General features: G+C 39.7%; 1 protein-coding gene across 2 annotated transcripts in view; it reads right to left on the bottom strand.

Moving 5' to 3' along the window:
- Nucleotides 1–441: 441 nt before the first annotated feature.
- The window catches only part of gabbr2 (gamma-aminobutyric acid (GABA) B receptor, 2), a 316,006-nt gene continuing 294,804 nt past the window's right edge, over nt 442–21,643 (bottom strand). For both annotated transcript variants that reach the window (XM_041807934.1, XM_041807933.1), the window contains 5 exons: nt 17,344–17,568; nt 17,006–17,188; nt 15,952–16,081; nt 7,961–8,078; nt 442–3,958 (listed from right to left, as the gene is read on the bottom strand). In XM_041807934.1, coding sequence (XP_041663868.1) covers nt 3,793–3,958; nt 7,961–8,078; nt 15,952–16,081; nt 17,006–17,188; nt 17,344–17,568 — 822 coding nt within the window. In that variant the 3' untranslated portion in view covers nt 442–3,792. The remainder of the gene's footprint in view (nt 3,959–7,960; nt 8,079–15,951; nt 16,082–17,005; nt 17,189–17,343; nt 17,569–21,643) is intronic.

The following is a 21,643-nucleotide window of genomic DNA, read 5'->3' as shown; positions in this document are numbered from 1 at the left end:
ATCGATACAACAACAAGTACTTTGTACTAAGTATCGATATATCGATACTTTAGAATCGATACTCCCACCATTAATCTCCATGTGGACAGCCCCTAAGCCAAGATCGGTCATTGCGTCCCCACAACCACTTAAAAATCAGGTCAGAATACGCTTGAAATTGCACAGTGTAGACCCCTCCCCAACACCCTGTCTCCAAGTAACAGTCAGTGACTCTGTGCTGATTTCTGTCTCTCTTTTGTAGGACTTAAGCTTCGAACTAGTGCTTTTTAAGGAGATAATTGTTAAGCATCTTAAAAAGCCTTGACAGTGGACCCTCTTGAGTCGCTGCCTTTAAATAAGAATCTAAACCCAAACATACTTGAGAGAAACTGTTAAATGATTCTACTACACCAGAGAGCTCGGTGAAGATGAAACAGACGGAGCCGTTTTTTCAGTCTCACTTTATTTAACGATGATGTGAAAAGTAAAGGCTGTCCATAACATTCAGACAATAAAAGAAGAATGTTATTCAAATCCCCCCCTTCCCCAATAACAACTAATGGCTTCAAAAATGTTCAGGTGTTCCAAGTGTGATACTTATTTATACAACTTTTTCATATCTATACCTCATCTGTACATAACATAGTTACAGATACTGTAAATTAAAAAAATGACTTCCAAGTATCCTTGTGGCGCATTTGTGAAATATCTCCTATGTAAAAATGAATGTACGTAAAGATCTTTTACATATACATATATATAGTTCTCTATTCTTTCTGTAATAAGAAAACAAGTTATTGCCCCTCTTGAAGATGTTGCATTTAACATAGGTTTTTTGTTCACCGTTTAAACTCTTAATTGAACTGAACTCCATGTGATACCACATATCAAACTGACAAAACAGTAACAGTATGGACCTGTGTGTGTTTTTCCACTAAATATATACGTCATATTGTTATACTTTTGGACATGTATGTTTCGTGTTCTCCAGAAACCCTGATGATGACACATACAAAGATATAATGTCACTTTTGATCTTTGAACAGAAAAGGTAGAAAGACCTGTGGCATGTACAAACCATCAGCGTGGAAATAATGAGCCCTTGACCCATCACAATTGCATTTAGACAACTTTTCATCCATGTTGGAACTCAAACGAGTTTAAAAGAAAGACAAATCAGGGCACATTTAAAAGAACAGAACCATACCTGATGATCTGCATTTGGCATTTTTGATGGACGAATAAAAAAAGTCATTTTTTAAATTTGGTAAATGCCACGCGCGGGTTGTTAGGATTGATCGTTTGCTACTACTTTCACTTTATTGCCCTCAGTGAAGAACTGCTAAACCAGTAGCATAGTTGATATGATGATGTTTGTCCACTGAGAATCTTGGCATTGACATGTGTGAGCTGATCAACAGGTTAAAAAAAATCTGTGTAAAGAAACAGAAACCAAATCGTAGTTGAGAATGACATGACGGAGTGGATTTGTCACGACAGTTGCAAAAACAGAGGTAACTCTGTGAATTATACATTTCATATCATGCCGTCTTGAGAAAGCCAAATACCAAATATCCATACATGGACACCATCATCAGGGTATCAGCAAATTGTACACAATCACATAGAATGTAATATATAAAATGTGCAGTTGGTTTTTTCTGTTCTCCTGAAGGAAGAACCAACCCTCTGACAAAGTCTCTCACTCACTTTGTTGGAGTGACCGTGATTCTCTGGTTGGCAAAAAAGGTGCGGGAGACGCCGTGACTCCTCGGAGGTCTGTGCTCAGGGTTTCCCTGCTCCTGTGTCCTCTGCAGGGGCTGGAAGGGGAGGAGCTCTCACAGGAAGTCCCCCCTGATATGTCCGATAGCAGGTGGACCTCTGCTAGTTAGTTTTCCAGTATCCTTGACTGGCCTTTAAACTGACAGTTTTTATGATAGGCGAAGAGGAAGTCCGTGCCTCTCCGAGTTCTCCCACACTTTCCCATGCATTGAGGCGTTAAATTGAAAAAAATCTATGACACGTTGTACAATATACAGATGTGTGGCCGATGTTTGTTTCAGTGCCATTTTCACCCTACGTTATGTACTGTGGCTCCTGCAGGCTACAATATAAGACAACAGGCACAGCGCTCAACAAACGCCTTAAAAACTAAAAACCAAGACACCAATGGTGAAACATATGCTGAGAACAAACTCTCTCACTCTATTTAAAGTCCAGTTTTCAGTCCAGAGTTATTCTTTTCTCCCACATGAGGACGGTTTTACAAAAAACACACGATGACACTGTGCTGATGACCGTTTAGCCCAGTGCGGCCTTCTCAGACTCAGTTCACAGCCCGTTTTCATTAGCAAGTGAGGTATGTTCCCCGCTGCTAAGTGTGGAGTGATTTCATTATGAAAGAAAGCCCTGTGTCTGTGCTTTATGATCTATCTCCGTGTATTAGAACTGAAAGCTACAGCCGGTTGGGGGCTCATGTGTGCATCGCCTTCATGGAAATTCAGGTCCACCATTTCAGCTGTGGATTTAGTAGGACCTACATCCTTTCCAAGCTCACTGCTTTTTATTCAGTTTCATTTTAAGCGTGACTTTTGTGCCCTTTTTTGCGCAACTCAGTCCTTTCTTGTCTGTGCTGGTTAGCTGTGAGGGCTAAAAACGGACATCTTAACAGTCTACGAAGACCACTCAGTGAGAAGCACAAGGTGCCCTCTTATGTGTACATCTGAATGTGTGCATTCTTGGCATTAAACACACATAACCTTGGAACACTCTTGTGGTGTCTTTTTAGCTCTATTTTCTAAAATATGCAGCCTTGGCGACCTGTTTAAAGGCATAGCATCAATATTCTGTATATCATGCTTTCTGAGCGCAAATTGTAAATTATGAAAGCCGGATGTGAAGTCTCTAAAGAAACCAGTGCTGCAAAATTTAGCAAAGTGGTACAAGAGCCATGTGCATCCCTCTCTTAGCATCTTATCTGCCAAACAATAAAACAAACCACTTTCGATCTCCTTCATATGTCTAATTCTCACAAGGGTGCCATGTTTTATAAACTTCAATTGGAAATTTTCCCACTTTACCTGCCTCTGTATCAAGCGCCGCACTTTAACCCCTTTACCTGTCCATTCACAGCATATACAAAGCTTACAGTACATCAAAGTCAGAAATGAAGATATTTACACGTCTCCATAAGTACGAGAAGGGGACAGGAGTAATTTCCATGATTTCCTTTGTTGGTTTTTGTAAATCCCTTGTCCCCACACTGGTATCCAGTCACCGAAGCAGTAAAATACTCAAGTTAGATGACAAGCTCACGTGTAGCAGCAAGCTGAACATATAACAGATAAAGAACAGTAAAAGACAACCCCGCCCCCCCGTTTGAAGCAGATAAGGCTACACGTCAGGTCAGGGCTGCTCCATCGCTGCTCTGCTATAGGGGTGTCACTGTGTTTGTGCATGTGTGTGTATTTGTGTACGTTCGTTTGTACCGTGCATATGTGTATATGCAAGGGGAGCAGCTAAACAAGGGGATGTTTGCTGTGAATCATGGGAGTTTCTATGGGTCATCCAGTGCCCACTCTATCTCCTCCCACCCCTTCCTGACTGAGGATGTCAGTTCTCAAGAGAAGCCGGGGTGAAGAGGTGTGAAGAGTGAAACTTTGCCCCTCCCCCCTCCCTCTCTCCTCTCCCCCTTGTCCTCCTTGTTCTGAGACAAAATACACACATACGCTGATGATATCAGTCTATTCGCAGTAGAAAAAAGGACCATATATGTCTCCTCTGCAAAGAGCCACGTGGGGGAGAGAATGAAGCTCACAGGCCAGAGACCATGACCCGGTAGGAGGGGGGCATGTGTCTGTGCCGGGGGCTGGAACCAGGGCTTCCGTTGGGGCTGGTGCAGCTGGCGTCGACCCCTCCTATGGAAGGTAAGTAGGCGTGATGCAGGATGGGCAGTTGCAAGGACAGTCGACGCTGTATGCTGCAGAGAGGGGAGAAAAATAATGTAAGACACAAAAGCTGAGAACGTACGTAACTATGCTAACATTCTTAAATTTTATAAAATTCCTTTTTTTTTATCTTAATTCAGTGTTAATCTTCAAAATGAGAAATGCTGAATCATCTCAGTTACAACTGGTGAGGTTTTTGGGTTTAATTCAGATTGGTTTAGCCACCATGGCATCCCTGCGGGAGGTTTCCAGGGCAGCTTAGGGCTGTGTCTGACACAGACGGAGCAAACTTTAAGCATAAATCTTTGGAGAGACATTCTAAGGTGGACTGTTATAGAGACTGAGGCAAGACCAGGAGGGTAGGACTCTGTGGTCAGGGACTTCAGAGCACTATAACACTGACAGGTACTCAGAGCAGATAACTTCATTTTATTCATATTTATTCTTATATCTAATGCCATATTTCTGCTTTATTTGATATGTGACTCCCAGTATGTCAGTATTTGTTAGAATCCAATATCTTATTTTGCTCAATGTAATGTCTTTTAAAGCTCATAGTGAAAAAATGTTTTGTTTTAATCCTCGAAAGCACTTTGAATAGCTCTATAACTGAACGATTCTCAATACTGTACATCATCTCATCTTTGGTACAACTCATCCTTTTATCTGAAAACATTTATTCACTATTACTATTTACATATTTAACCAACCCAGGTGACAAAACACAGCCTTCTGCTCTATTACAAATGGGTGAAAACAGGAGAAAAACAGACTCATTTCTGCTTAAATTAGGGACATTTGGACTCAACAGAGATCCATACCGTTCCTTAAACTGTTGACTACAAATCAGGTTTCCTGACATTTATGTGGACTTGAGAGCCTGGACTTCTAGAGCCTGGAGGTTCACATCAGCCTGGCTCATCACTGATGGATGTGAAACTGAATTAAAGTCCAAATTTTGTAATTACATAGCTTTAGATCATCTGTTTCTCAGTACTGCAGTACTGCTAATCCATATATAGATCGTTCTGTGGTTGTTAAATCTGTTTGCAAAACTTCAGGGTGTACTTTAAAACGAGGTTGACATACCCCAGTTGTCATACTATGTCTAGTCCAATTTTTAAAAATGTTGTAACAAATTCACACGGTACAACTCTCAACTTTTATTTCATGTCCTACAAACTTTTAAAGCGTTGGATATGTTCATGTCATGAAGCATTAACTGACATAACATTACTATCTTACCAAATATATAAATATATATTGGGGGGGGTTGTGCCTTTATTAATAGAGGTGGACAGTGGATAGAGTTTGAAACAAGGACAAGAGAGTGGGGAGAGACATGCGAGAAAAGGCCATAGGCTGGGTTTTAACCCAGGCCACCTGTGTACATGGGGCACACTTTAAACCATTAGGCCATCTGCGCCCCTCACTTCATATATTAAATAAAAAGGAATGTGGAATTAATCTAAACTCAGCACAAAATATTACAGAAGTTAGTGTTTGGTAGGATATGTCTTAGTTGTAACAATACTTCTTGGCAATACATTTTATACTACTGGAAAGCCAGTTAACTTCCCTTCTAAATGGTGACGTGTGAGGAACAAGGTTATAATAGTTTTGGATTTTTCATTAGTTTTTATTTTTATTTAGTTTTTAACCTTTTGTTTTAGATTTCAGTTTAGTTTTGATTTTGAAAAAAATGCTTTGTTTTAGTTCAGTTTTTATTAGTTTCATACCAGACAGTCTGCTGCTGTCAAAGACTAAAACTAAGAAGATTTTGTCTCCACTTTTATTTCATTTTAGTTAGCTTTGTCAGCACATAATTTAGGTTTAGTTAGTTTTTGTTTTTCCTATAAACCTTAGTTTTTATTTAGTTTAGTTAACTAAAATAATTTTTACCTTTGAGTTTTAATTAGTTTTAGTAAACTATAATAACCGTGGTGAGGAACATGCGTTTGCAGGATGAGAAGCAGAGCTCAGTATGTGGGTTGTGCCCATGAAAAATTTGCCAAATCTTTTCTGCCAGTGTCAAACAGCTTATTTTGCCACCGCTACTAACTCTTGTTTTAAGCTTCAGTAGTAAGTGGAAGAACTGCAAATAAGTAGAAGACAGCCTACGGTTCCTAAGTGCTGACAGGGTGAGGAATTGGTCACCTTGGGGTGCCATCTTCTTGGGATGCCCACTGTCCAGCCTGTCTTTAACATCCCCTGTTAGATGGAACTTGGCCTTTAGTTTGGACATGGTACTAGGCCTCCAAACAATGCCACAACTTTGTTTTGTAGAACAGTAGCTTGAAGTTGCCCTATGACACGGGTCCTATCCAGATCAGTCAAACATAACTGTGGGTACCAGAAGCTCAAAACAAGAGTCAGTAGTGATGGTAGAATAAGCTGTTTGACACTGGCAGAGAAGATTTGGGAAATTTTTTTATGGGCACAACCCACATACTCAGCTCTGCTGCTCATCCCACAAATACATGACCCTTACAAATATGACACCATTTAAAAGGGAAATAAACAGGCTTTCCATCAGTAAAAGATTATTGTCAAGAGGCATCGTTACAATAAATAAATGTAACAAAAATGTTCACATTTACAACATGAGATAAAATCCTAAAAAGGATAATGTGTTGCTATGAATTATAAAACCCTCTCTACTGTATGTAAAGTCAGTCCCAACCCCTGTGCATCCCTGGTTATCAACACTTAAACCCACCTTCTGTGTATTTATTTCAATGGAAAGTGCTAAGAAGGACAGCAGGGACAGTGATTGGTCGGTGCCAATGTATCACTCTCAAGAGGGGGCACATGTGGTGCACGCACTCATAATCCCGACTCACTGATGTAACTGAGAACTAACAGAATCTGGATCCTAACAAACAAAGTTCACATAAGCCCTGAGCGGTTCTTCTTATTGTCTCATTCCTCATTCCCCCCTTTCCTTCTCCTTCCTAAAGCCCTGATCCAGCGTGCCTCCCATCTTCTGGGATCATCTGACAAAAAGAACATTTCATGCTTCCCCCTGCTGCGACAGTTTCCACCCTACCTCGCCAGTGCTCGCGCCACTTCCAGCCGTTTGCAAGCGAATTACATAACCAAATGCCAGTTATGTAAAAAATTAAGAGGTGGGGAATAAAACTCAAGCTCATTCAGACATAGACCTAGAAAATGTCTTAATTAGGTGAACTCTGAAATATTAATCAGGCTGCTCTGTTTGTGATGGAAGCATTTTCCGATATTACACAGACACATTTAAAAGTAACTTGTGGCTTAACCTTCATCATGTCACAAACCATCTGCCATTTACCTCTTCTTCCTCTTCTTTATCTCCTCTGCCTCTTCATCTCTCTTCCCTTCATGTGATCAAACATTCATGCAGCATGGGAATAGCTCCGAGTGTTCCTTTACTTCTGTTCTCCTCCCTGTCTATTTTCAGAGCTGCTTCCCAATGCGAGCTGTAAATCACCGGTTACATAAGCCTCTGTGAGTCTCTACCTCCTTCCTTCTTTCTCTCTCTCCTTAATCTATGTTCTCTTTGTATCCAACTTCTTTTTAATATTTACCCCCTTTGTCTGCTGTCCCTTCCCTCTCCATCCCTCTGCGCTGCTCATTCCCTGCTGAGATCTTCAAATGATGCATGAGGTGTCCCCCCATTAATGAGGTCCCTCAGCTTTGCAGCCTTCTGTATAGCGATTGTGGGCCTGCATGAGAGTTTTGATCAACAAATCAACTAGCTGCATGTCCGCATGTGCAACATGTTTGTGTTGACATGTGCGGGTATATGACGAGAGACGCACATGTACTCTCTGTGGTTAAATGTGTGTTGGAGTGCGTGGGAGAGGAAAAAGTAGAGGGCTGGTCCATTCTTTCACAGAGCTCTGTTGCCAGAGCAACCGCCTGTGAGCTGCTGGTGGTTGTGATACATGTGACGTGTAGTCTGATGAGGAAGCTGACAAGACAGAGGGGAGGGGAGGGGAGAGGGAAAGGGAAAGGAAAAGGAAACAGGGGTGGAAGGAAATGGGAATTCTCACTGTTCAGGTGAGTTGATATCCTCGAGGGGACCTCTGTTTATTCTGGAAGGATCCATGGAACCCCATTGTGCCTGGGGCTTCTGCTCCAGATGGTTCTTTAGTATTGACTTCTCTCCATCTGTATCAGAAAAACACCAAAGCATCATAAAAATATGATCAGATCTGTCAGATGGGCAGTCACGTCACCTGTCTGGCACATGAGACGAGACATAAAGAGAGTTTTTTGCTCAGATTTAGATCCTAACTCCTCAGAATGAGTCCACATCCTTTTCCCTAGCAGCAGTTATGAGCATGAAAAACTCCTTCCTTGTCTTTCAAGGATGTGAATTCACTTCATATTTCCTTTATTTCAGGGGTGTCAAACTCAACCACAGCAGGGGCCGGATTCTGGATTCAGGTCAAACCTGAGGGCCTAACAGGGTCACCTTTAAAACCATAAACTGTCAACCTTATTTCACCAGAAATAAAATATGAAAAGAAACTTAGCACTGATGATAAATGATTTTGAAATGAAAAAAGTTAAAAAAGATAAATTTAAAGGCTCACAATCTGAAAAAGTGAATTTATTAGTTCAAAAAAGTCAAAACATGAAATTGAAATTGAAAAATAATGTTTTTAAAGGCAAATATATTAGAAATAAAGTAAAAACCATGAGTTTAAAAGGTCAAAATATAAAATAAATGTTTTAATCATTAAATTAAAAGTCAAAATATGATTCAAACTTTAAAATTGTGAGTCTAAAAAGTCAAACTATGGGATTATGAAGTCAGAGTCAGAAGTTGAAAATATGGTATAAAATACAAAATAATTAGTTAAAAAGGTCAAAATATGACTTAAATTTTAAAATTATGAATCTAAACACTTAAATATTATACAAGAAATCAAAATTATGACTTGAAATTGCTCAAAGTATAAAATAAGAAATATGAAATTAAAACACAAATTAATTTATTTTCCTGACTTTTTATCTAATTATTTTTGCTGACTAAAAAGGTTCTTTAGATCATCAAGGTAAAATTTACATTTTTATACTTGAGGAAATCTGCAGACCTCATATTGATGGGCCAGTTATAACAGAAATATCATATAATTTCGCAGGCTGGATTTAGTAACTGTTCCACGGGCCAGATTTAGCCCCCTGGCCTTGAGTTTGACAGCCCTGGACTAACATGTTTACATGTATTTTAAGAGCACAATAAATTCTCTACCAAAGTAAATGTCTGGAGTGTGACATTACAGAGTGTTTTGTAAATTCCCTTTTAAAGCTGTGATTTTGACATCAATGCCATCCCAGTCTTGTTTTTTGATGGGGGGTGGTCATGTTTGGATGACAGGGTGTACAATTATTCTACAGACAAAACACTTTTTGTTTTTTTCCCATAAACTTTTTGTTTTGTTTTTGGTGGATTTCACTCTGAAAAGGAATATTTTTAAAACCTGAAGTCAACCTTAAACTATGAAAGCCATCAACTAACAGGAAAAATGTTTACTGGGTGATCAACAGAGAAGTTTCATCTGGTTTAAAATAATAAACCTCTGCTTCGTTAGTTAAAATCTCATGAAGGTTTCAGACATTTCAGAGAGACTATGTCTGTCTGTTGTCAGTCTGTGGTTCAAGGAGAAAGCTGCTGCTGGTTACAGAAACAGAGACCTTTATAACTATGCTAAAAGTAAAAACCCATGAGGTCGACTCTTAGTCATAACCAGATCTGACAGTATGTCAACTGTGTCTGTCAACTGCCTGTTAACTAGTCAGTTATTATATTGCACAGATTGCATAATTGAATGCCGTCACATATTCATGGTAATATTTAAAGCAGCTGTGTGGGATAAATTCACAAAGTGGAGGCAGACACATGGAGGAAATAAGAAGTTAATAATGTAAGAACAAATGGTTCTCAGTCCATCCCAAGATAATACCAGCATACTCCAGCTGTGGAGAGTGAGGCGAGGCAGATGTTTATATAGAGGGAGAACTGCAGTAAATAAATGCAGAAGTGCTCAGTACTCCTCCATGAAGTGTACTGTGGTTTCCCTCTTTTGTCCCAGATTCCCCCCAAACTCTCTGACCTGATTCCCTAATCACAGCTCTGGCTGCCCTGATTGGACACCTGAGCTCACTGAACTCTTCAGGAGCAGAGAAGCTGTCTTTGTGTTCTGAAAAAGTCAAACCTTATAGCTTTCAGAGCACAGATATTTATACAGCACATTATGGATTCAGAATGTGAGTTCAAGCCAAGAAGTTGCTGGCGAGGTTAGTCCAAATGTCACTAGCTGCTAGGTAGGGCAAGTTTAAGAAAGTTTCAGAGCTGTTTCTACACTCCATATGCAAACTAGCCAAAGTGTAATCAATCATGTAAACGCACTGTACAGACAGTGAATACTATAACTGATTTACTCCAGTTCAATTTAGCAGCGAACCCAAAAAGGTTCAAAGTTTACCTGTTTAATGGGCTGATTATGACTTGTTGATCTGCATTAAAGCTTTAGAAATATGCATTCATTTTACCCTCTACCTTGCAAGCCTTCCAGGGCCGGCTGCTGAAAAGCATCCCCACAGCATGATGCTGCCACCACCATGCTTCGCAGTGTGTTTGTGGTGATGTGCAGTGTTTGATGTCTTGTCTGATGGCCAAAAGCTCCATTTTGGTCTCATCTTCCACTTGACCATGGAGTCTCCCACATGCCTTTTAGTGAACTGTAGTCCAGATTTAATCTGCAATCCATTACATATTTTTGTGACATTACTTTGTAGAAATCTATTTAACTTTGACATTAAAGAGGTTTTTTGGTCAAAAAGGCCAAATCATATTGACCATGACTCATTTATAGAATCAACAAAAGAGTAAAACATCCAAGGGAGTGAAAACTTTTTATAGTCACTGTATAAATAATATGGATTTGATTTATTAATGGCACAGTTTCAGTATATTTATTAATTCTGCTGCAGAGAATCAAGCGATGTGAGGTATGCGAACACACCTGACGAAAAGATTTCAAATGAGTCAAACAGCAATATAAGCAATGATGGACTCATTACTGCTGAGGAGGTCAAAGGTCGAGAGATTTCAATAGCACATCAGACACATTAAGACTGACTTCTGCGTGGTGTTAAAAGAGAGCTCAGACAGACTCTAACATAATATGAAATGCTGTTAATTAACAACCTCTGACTCCTCAGCCTAAAGTCAGGTCTCAGAGGCCGCAGTGTCAGAAATCCACACCTCATCTGTCATCCTGTGGTTGTTCTCCATGTGCTGGTGCATATTCATGAAGACAGGCAGAGAGATCAACACTCAGACTGTGTGAGTGAGCGTAATCGCTGTTGACACGGCGTTCTACTCTTATAACAGCCTCTCATTCACGGGCCCCCAACACATTAAGACCTGCTCTCCAATGAATACTGATGACTACAGTGTGGAGCCGGCCACAATGATGATGGTGATGATGATGATGACTGTCAAGCAGAGGCAGATTGAGGCTGGGAAGAGTTTATATGCTGGTGATCTTTAAAGGAGCTTTAACGACCTGTGATTTGATTTCCATAATGTGCGTCAGATTGACGTTTGTCAGCAGCACCTAATGATCTGTCTGAACTCTTTTTCTGCCTCCCTCCTCGCACCATCATTATCACGAACATCCGGACTACCTAGAGACTCATAAACTTCTCTCAGCATTAAAAAAGTATTAGCCAGGTCAGACTTTTGTTTAATGTGATACAAGCCTCTGATGATTTCCAAACTAAACTTAATGCATATGCAGCAGATACAAGAAGATTAATTTTTTTAACTTGAGTCATTCTCTAAAAACAGTTCTTGATGCCAGGATTGGGAATATGCCTGAAATATAACAGCCCATTTGTGATGCCTCTTCAATATAACACTTAAAAACTGGGTTATCTTACAAGTTAAACTCATAAAGAAGGATGATTTTATTACAGAAGCAGTATATGTTGTTCTTGTTTAGGGAAATATGATAAAAAAGACACTATTTCTAACAGAAAAATGTCTCAGTTTTGTATATTACACAGAAATATGACCTTTGGCTGCTTATACAAAATGTTGGCCACAGAAAGGTGCAGCTGTTCCTAACAAAGGTTTATAACTCTTACTGTTTACAGGGATCAGACACTTCATTATAGAGGAGGGATGCAATTTGTTGGTCTCGTTTTATTTCGTCTTTATAAATAAAGCTCAAAATGAATGTTAAAATGAGGCTGTATTTGTCGTTTTGTTGTTTGGATAAATTGCACTATTCAGGAAGAGTCATGCAAAGATTCAGCCTGGAAAGATTTATTGTCATGAGCCCACGCTTTTAGAATCTACTCCTCAAAGAGAGTCTGAAACCAGCTTCCAGTATCAGCCTGGACTTTACAGAGGTTACCCTTGTTAAAATGGAAAATTAGAATGTGGTTAACTTAAATATACTATATAAACTATATGAACAAAAGTATTGGCAGCATGCATTTATTATGGAGTTCAAGTGTTTTAATCAGACCTGTTGCCACAGGTGTATAAATCATCACCTAGCCATGCATCCATTTATGAACACTTGTGATCCTAAATGGGTCGTTCTGAAGAGCTCAGTGAGTTCAAGTGTGTTACTGTGATGGAGGCCACCTTTGCAATAATAGGTTTGGTGAAATTTTGCCCCCTGCTGGATATTACAAAGTCAACTGTAAGTGATATTATTAGAAAGTAGAAGCGTTTAGGAAAACAGCAACTCAGCCACACAGCGGAAAATCACACGTAAAATCACAGAAAGGGATCAACGACTGCTAAGATGTATGGTACGTCAAAGTCTCAAACGCTCTGCTGAATCTATAGCTGAAGAGTTCTGAACTTCCACTGGCACTAATGTAAGCACAAATACTATGCTGCAGGAGCTTCTGTGAACTTTGGTAGAGGAGGGATAATGGTATGGGGCTGTTTTTCAGGGTTTGGGCTAGGCCCCTTATCTCCAGTAAAGCCAATCTTAATGCTTCAGAATCCAAGACATTTTGGACAATGCTACGCTTCCAACTTTGTGGCAATAGTTTGGGGAAGGCTCTTTTCTACTTTAACATGACTGTGCCCCACATTAGATTAAGGAGTTGGTTGTGGAAGAACTTGACTGACCTGCACAGAGCTCTGACCTCAACCCCATCAAGCACCTTTGGGATGAACTGGAACGGAGGTTGCGAGCCAGGCCTTCCCGCCCTACATCAGCACCTGACCTGATGAGTTGCTGTTGTTCCTAAATGCTTCCACTTTCTAATATCGTTTACAGCTGACTGTGGAATATCCGGCATGAATTGTCTTATTGCAAAAGCGGCATCCATCACAGAATGACCCATTTAAGATCACAAATGTTTGTAAATGGAGACTGATTGGAGCACCTGAACTCAATAATTAACAGGTGTGGCCAATTACTTTTGTCCATATTGTGTATATATACTGATGACTATGATCTTAAGAGGCAAATATGTCACAAAAACATAGAAGTTCCTCAAAGGAGCTTTAAATAACAAAGATTCACAGTAGAATTCTACTTGTGCTTCTTCAAGAAAACAATAGATGGCAGCTGATTTTCCCCTAATGTGAGAGAAAAACACCTTTTACAGAGAAAGACTGCAGTAATTTCCCAATCAATCAAAATCTGGTGTTCCATAAAGACAGCAATAAGCTCTCCCATCAACAAACTATGTATAAAACTGGAAATGTTTTCATGCCTGTATGATTTCAAGTTTTCCTTGCAAAATTGCCATAACATAATATCTACCTCGTATCATTTAAAAGACAAATACTTCTCAGGTTTTCACAGGAGAGTGTGTCTGCAACGGCAGAGAAGGGGAGAAAAAGAAACAAAACAACAACAAACAAAACACTTTAGACACGTTGCTCTGTGAATGTACCCCCTAACTGCCATGCATTTGTTGTGTAACTGTGAACTTTCACAGATGAGGAAATTTCTCAAACAATCCCAGCACGCTCTGTTCCCAATCCGCCAAACGAGTGCAGCTGTTTTACTCCTTTACCGTCCCCAAATCAGACAGATCCATTAGACGCCCCTGAGAGCCGCTTTGTGCTGCCGTGTGCGTCAGAATGTGGCTGCTATACGTTCCCGTCACCCTGTGTCTATTAAAACAACAGTTAATATGAAGTGATGCTGCTGGAGTGGAACCATTCGCCAATTCAATTTTGAGAAACCCAGCTTTCATTATGTTTGAGGTACTGCTGTATCAATTTGAACTTTTGTATTGAGCAAATGTTGGGCGAGTAAACAGAAAAAGATGGATATAAAATGTATCTTTACCTTCCTTTTTCCATTTTTTTAAAAATCTTTTCTTAACTGTTTTCCGAAGTATACTGTTCAGAAAAACACAAAACACATCAGAAATCAGTGCAAAGTGAAGTCTTGACCTGCTTGGCTTCAACAATAAAGTTGTGAGCATTATTAAAAGTGTGATTACAATGTGTTGAACTTGCTAAGCAGCAGTGAAGTATGCAGGTACTGCAGCTCATCGTATGACTCATTCTCTGAGACGTCACAGACTGCCTGTCAGACAGATTGCTCTCGATTCCCTACTTCACCTGCAGCTGACAGGAGCTCCAGCAGTGAGAAAAAGCATCAAGATATTCCAGCAAGCTGCTGCTCTGTATGCAGCAAAAAATTCCTTGGCTGAAGATGCTACATATGCAAACGCATTAAATGCAAAGCAGAGAGTTAATTTACCCCCTTGAATGTTTTACCCTTTCATTGATTTTAGAAATCAGACATGGTCAATATAATTTGGCTTTTTCAATCAAAAGAATAGCAATAAAAACCTCTTTAATGTCAACGTAAAAATTGATTTCTACAAAGTAATGCCAATTAAATAAAAATATAAAAAATTACATGGTTGGATAATATGTCCTTTATATGGCTGAAAGTCATAATTGCAAAGCATTCAGGTCTATTCAGAAATGTTTAAACTGATCCTCTTGTACTGGATAGGCTATTAACGCTCACACACAGTTTATCTTATCTAACTCTGACTCAAACTGTACATTTTAATGCTTTTCAAATCAAAACTTTTATTTCAACAGTCTACTTAATCCTTGATTTACTGCACAATGCACCCACTGCTACAATTACAATGATAATAATAAAAGCATTTAGATTATTATGAAAGTACTTTAAGTACTTTTTTAACTAAATAAACACTATGCTCCCTTCACGAAGACTGCACAGTTTTCCAGCAGCAGCATTTCATCATTTTGGACCGTTACGATGAACTTATTATGCATTCGCGGATCATGTGCGGCCCAGAGTAGCACACGTGGAGGAGGAGGGGAGGGTTGCAGTGATCTTAATCGGTCACGGATCAGCTCTGTTACTTCATTAGCACTCTCACCAACAGTTTTAAAGAGTCAAGGGCATCTTTGTAATCTTTTATAATTTCCAGTTTGGATTTTTCCTCGATGAGAAATCTTGTGGCATTTTGATCTCGTCACACCCCTAGTAGCCAGGAATACTCATTAACCAGTGACTGGACCTTCCACACAAAGGTGTCTTTATACTAAAATAGCTTGAGACACATTCACTACACTCAGGTAATACCCATTTCAATAACTGTGAGACTACTAGCACCAATTAGCTGGACCTCTGTTTAATTAGGTCAGCCCCTTTAAAAGGGGTTGAATATTTATGAAGTCACCTATTTTACTCTACATAGTTGTCTACCTGGCATTACTCTGTAGAAATCTGATTTCTCGTTGAAATCAGTCAAAAAGCCAAATTATGTTGACCATCACTGATTTATAAAATCAACAAAAGAGTAAACCATCTAAGGGGTAAATAATTTTTATAGGCACTGTATGTCTGTATTAATTCAACCATTTTCCATGTGGCATTTTTAAATACTGAAAGCGTCAGATTAGTGGAGTTATGAAAATAACCATAGATGTCAGAAATAAAAAAACAATAAAAATAGACAGATTCACAGTAAAATACAGCTCTGAATGTCTCACCTTTTCCGTCCGTGAAGTTGCGTATGCTGAGAATGTTGTTGGCGTCTGGGTAATGGTTCTGTTTGATGTAGGGTGTTTTCTCGGGGGTATCCTGCAGCTGCATGGTCACCTCCTCTAGTTCCTTGTCCAACTTTATAGCAGAAAAACAAAGAGGCAAAAACATTAGTTATTGATTACGGCAAATGATGTAGAAGAGGGGTAAATTTAAACTCCCAAACTCTCAGAACAGCCTCCTAATCTATGCCAATATGCTCATGAATGCCCATCAGTGCCAGTCTACTAAGACGTTTTTCTATCATCATACTCCTTAAATGTTTTTAATTGACATCAGCAGCCGAAGGAGTGCTGAGTACTGGATACAGGCTGTAAAACCTGACAGGTGTCACTAATGGCAGTTCTATGTGTAGACTATTCTGCTGTCTCTAAAGTTCAGCATCCACATTGTGGTGTTGACATTGGGCATTAAAGCCACATATTCCACCTTTATGTAACACAGAGTGAAGTAAAGCTTCTCATCCTCCAGAATTTCATGTTTGACCCTGCTCAGTCATTTTACGTGGCCTACCACTTCGCGGCTGAGTTGCTGTCGTTCCCAATCGCTTCCTCTTTGCTTTAATACCACTGACATTTGACTGTGGAATATTTAGGAGCGAGGAAAGTTCACGACTGGACTTGTTGCACAGGTGGCATCCTATCACAGTACAACGCTGGAATTCACTGAGCTCCTGAGAGTGACCCATCCTTCACAAATGTTTGTAGAAACAGTCTGCAAGCCTAGGTGCTTGATTTTATACACCTGTGGCCATGGAAGTGATTGGAACATCTGATTTCAATTATTTTTATTGGTGAGTGTATACTTTTGCCATTACAGTGTATTTTAACATTTGTTAGATCTGTAGCAGGCTGTCCATGACTAATGAACTAGTGAAAAATCTCCCCTAATTCTTCTGTCATAGATCAAGGTTGCGTGAGTCATCTGTGAGCATCTGCAGCATCTTTGACTTCTGATTAACAGTAGACAGAGTTTTTAAATAACCGTGCCCTCCTCTGTTACCTCTGTTATCCTCATGCGGAGACGGTGGTTATCAGTTTGGAGCCCGTCTAGTCGGGATGTGTTGGCCTGGTTCACACTGGTGACTGAGGTGGATGTCTTGGAGTCTTCCTTCTTCTGGTTCTGGGTGAACTTTAGCCTTCGGTTCTGTGTGGCAGCATCAGGATTGGTCCTCATCGTGATAAACTGGAAGATGGGAGAATGAGCATTAGTCTCTACTGCAGACAGGAGTAAAACAATTTTGGCTTGATAGGCTACACATCATCTTAAAGACTTAGTGTGGGTGTTGTAATCAAGTTCTTGACTATACAAATGTTTTCCTTTCTCACGTAGAAACTGACCTTAGGAACAAAGACCAGACACAGAGTGATGGTGCTGCAAAAGATGATCACCAGTGCCACAATGCAGAACTGGACATTTGGCTGGTCCCTTGTTAGGAAAGAGACCGCAGCGCCGATGATGCACATGATGCCCACATTGTACACACTCATCCCAATGTATTTGCTGTCGTTGAGAGCGGGGATGCTCACATTCCTCGTCTCCCATGCCAGGAAACAACCGAATAACTGTCAGGGAAAAAATACAAATTTGAGCTTGTGTTAGCACTGATGGAAGGATTATACTGTGGTTACAAAAAGGACAGACAGTCAATGTAATATCAGTCTCTATGTGAAATCATTCTTTTGTTTTCTTCTTTCCCTTTAGATTTTTCAGACAAAGCAGGACTGATAAAATCTCACTGTTTTTGTTCTCACTGTTTTTCACACATCTTAATAAATGAAATCAAAGTGCAGGATATGATGAAACATTTAAATGTATTTAGCTTTAGCAATGATAATAAAAATGTTGAAGCGGTTTCATTCCTGTCAAATGTATATTTAGAGTGGACTGTTTGCAGGAGCATTAAAGTTGCAGTAGCAGCCGCCTGCTGAATAATTCACTGTGTGCTGGATCTGCTTATTGTAAAGCCTACATGAGTGTCCATGGAATGACAAGCTGCAGAATCATAAGAGCAGTCCTCAAGGATTAGTGAGCCTCAGGTGTGCGAGTTTGTGTAAATGAAAGTGAGTTGATGGTGATGTATGTACATGTTCATTCATATGCATGCCTCAATGCTTCCTTCTGCTGTGCTGAGCTTCTGAATACCACATTCATTTTTCCCTTTTTGCTCAACATTGAAATGCACACATATCTTAAATCACAGTTCTTCTAGCTTTACTCCTTTTGTCCATTACATTTTTTTCTCAGAGATCTCTTACAGCTCTGTCTCACTGCTCTTTCAATCCCATCACATATTGACAAACTGACACTCCAGGTTGACTGTGACTATTTCATATCCACTGCATGGATATATGTCACATTCATCTGGGAAAGCTCCCATATAAAATGTTTGTGAAGGGCGGAAATTTTCAAAAGAAATCTCATAAGGTGATTGGACAAATATTCTGTCACATTTATTACAAGCCAATCAAAGCATAAAGATAAAATGAGGTAGACATGTGAAGCTCCAGTACTAACCTGAGCTCTACAGGCTAGTGACATGCAAAAACATCACTGCTAAAGCCTCATATAGACCATGTGTTGTTTGCAATCTTATAAGTTTCTGACATGCTACACATGTATCTAATTCGACATCAAGTTTGATGTGTGCACTCTGTACGATGAGCACTCCCTCTAAATGTGGCTGGATCGCTACGATGTACACCGGTATGCAAGAAATAAAAGATGAAGCGATGTAACAACAATGCTGGTATGACTGTGCTGTTCATATCCTTATAAAAACATCTGAGATCAAGGTTATCCTCCTTGTTGAAATCCCACAAACTTCTGCTTTTTTAGATCTCCATTCTAATGCTAACTTGCTTGTTTGTTGGCACCAGTGTTGTGTTTATTGTTACATAATTTCTTTCTGCAATCATTGGTTACTTGGCATAGATTGCAGCAGCAGTCACATTGTGAAATGGTCATCCTAAATTTCTAACACTGTCGAAATTTTATCCCAGGCTATCTTTGCTAACAAGACCACGATGTCAGCCTGTCTCACACTGCAATGTAAGACCACCGTTTTAGAGCCGTGACCAAAGATATCGCCAAGGTTGGTCATCTTTCAACTGGTACATCCCAAAATCACACAGTGTATACCAGGTTTAAGAGAAGCTTTTGATGTGGCTCTTTACTCTTGTTTAAATAAAGAAATGTGGTTGAGGTTTGATTAAACCAATGCTTTTTACAGCTACATCAAAGCTTACCGCTACCCTGGCAGCAGCCATTGTAAACTCCAGTTTACAGTACTATTCAACCCTACATGTAATGATTGCAAACTCATGCTGAAGCAGGTAGGAGAGCAAAAACATATTTTTTTTTTTTTTTGGGGGTATGAAAAGCTTTAAGTGTGGCTGTTTGGTCCTTTTTAAATAAAGATGTGTGGTCCAGCTCTGACAAAACTGCCGCTGTGGCAACATACAAGCTAACTACTACATCAGTAGCCATTGTAAATGCCAACTCATGAACAACCCCCCAAGGAACTCTTGTAAAGTCATGCTAAAGCATGTCAGCAGAGGAGTGAAAACACATTCCTTGTCATGAAAAGCTTTTAGTGGGGCTCAGATATGTTAAAACTGCCACTATACTAAAGCTATATCCAAGCTAATCACTACACCAGCAACACCCATTGCTAAACTCCACCCGTAGCTGCCGCCTTATTTTCTTCAAAAGACGCGGATCAATTAGAGCCATTTTTGATTTGACACACGTTGTAGGTTGGAGCTTTGCACTATACATTTACCTGATAACAAAAAAGGAGTCTGTAAAATCCAGCTGCTTTGCTAGGTTAACATATTGAGGTGAGATGGAAAAAGGCTCTATACATATTGAGGTTTATAGTCAGTTTTCTAAATGAAGGTTTAAAACACTATGTGGTGGGTGAGTGGTTGATTTGAATGTATCTTGTAGTTTTTTTTAGAACCCTGCATTTCCTAGCCAAAGCCTCCTATGGGCTTTAGTCCTCAGATGCCCTTGTTAAATATGAATGAAATGAAGTAGACATATAGGTGAAAGTTAAATACCAACCTTAAGTACCATCCCTGCTACATATAAAAGTCTAAATAATGAATAACGTGCAAACAGTAAATGAGAACCACTGACCTAATTAGAAAAAAAGGCAAGCAGTTCATCGTAACTGTAAAAGCAGGTCATTCATTTTTAATTTGCAAGAAATTTGAGGGAATCAGAGCTTCAGCTCCTGTGAGGAACTTTGGGTTTGTATTGATGTGGCCTTCCATGTGGACAAAACCCCCTCTCGCTGTTTTCAACCTGTCATGTCCTGATAATGCACAATGGTTAGATGAGGGGCAGGAAGGGAAGAGCAGCTGTAGTGTTTTACCCGCGTGATGACTGATTGATGAAACAGGCTTTTAACAGAATCAATATTAACCAAATTAACCTTTGAGGAAAAGCAACAGAGTAATAATGTGTTGCTCACAAACAAAACAGTTCTATGAGCAGGCTCTTTTGTAAGAATGTCAGGAGCTGGTTCCCATTTTAGAGCCAGCCTCAAGCAGACCGTCTCTTCTTACTGGGCTGAGCAAAATGATTCTGATCTCTCTAAAGAATCTGCTTTTACGTCACAGCAAGGAAGCTGGACATCAGCTGTGCAAACACTGGCAAGATCAGGGTATACCATGACAAACCATGACAAACTGTGCTGAACCAAACCAGATGGCTTTGGTGAAATGGATCATAGATGACTATTGTCTGGCTCCGCCCCTCCATACAGGCTAGGCCTGTAATACACACCTCCTGCTGTTTCTCTGTGAGCTTCTTCCTGCCACCCATCTGGAGTTCACTGCTGTGACATGATGCCATCTGCAAACAACCTATTGTTCTTCAACAATGTCTGTCCTGGCCCAGCCTGGATGGCAATGGGAACATGTGTATTGGATGCCAGTGCTTAATAAATAGTCTTATTGTCCACAAATTCCCATTTTGTACGCATGTAGTTTAGAAGGATTGAAGGGTCAGTGTTAGATACCTGTAAACAGCATATACCTTAGATGTGCCACATTTGAAGCAAAGGCACTGAATGTGCTAACTCAGCAAACCCTTGTGTTATGGTTGAAAACATGACCCTTGTGACTTACAACTGAATGCTATTTTGAGGACAGAAAGAGTACTCACAAATGCCTCTTTTTCCTGTTAAATATATTTTAACATTTCAATGAAAAACTCGACAAAAGCTATTCAGCAGGACAGCTATGTGGACTAAAGGCTTTTGTATGCTGTGAGATGACTGTGTATAGAGAGACGCCTCATTTTGTTTGGTCTTCACAACTTTCTCTGTTTGTGAGCTTCCTTGAGGCGCCTCACTTAATTTAATAGTCACTGACATTTGTGCTAAGTAGGCTGATTCTATTCTGTTACTTCCTGCTACTTTTATGGCTCCTAAATAAGCATTAAACATAATTAGCAAGTTCATTTAAATGCAGAGCAGCCTAATGTTAACACTGGTACACCCATGTCCACTGTAGTGTGATATAATGGTCGTTATGAAGGCGGAAATAGTCAGTCTTTGGTGGTCTAGTTTGCTTAGTATCTCATAAAGAGGCATCAATATTCATTTTAGTTTGTTTAATAACCAGCTAT

This window comes from Cheilinus undulatus, linkage group 16, assembly GCF_018320785.1.
Source record: "Cheilinus undulatus linkage group 16, ASM1832078v1, whole genome shotgun sequence".
In the NCBI taxonomy this organism is placed as follows: domain Eukaryota; kingdom Metazoa; phylum Chordata; class Actinopteri; order Labriformes; family Labridae; genus Cheilinus; species Cheilinus undulatus.
The sequence above is the reverse complement of the archived record's forward strand: the minus strand, read 5'-3'. Positions and strand labels throughout refer to the sequence as shown.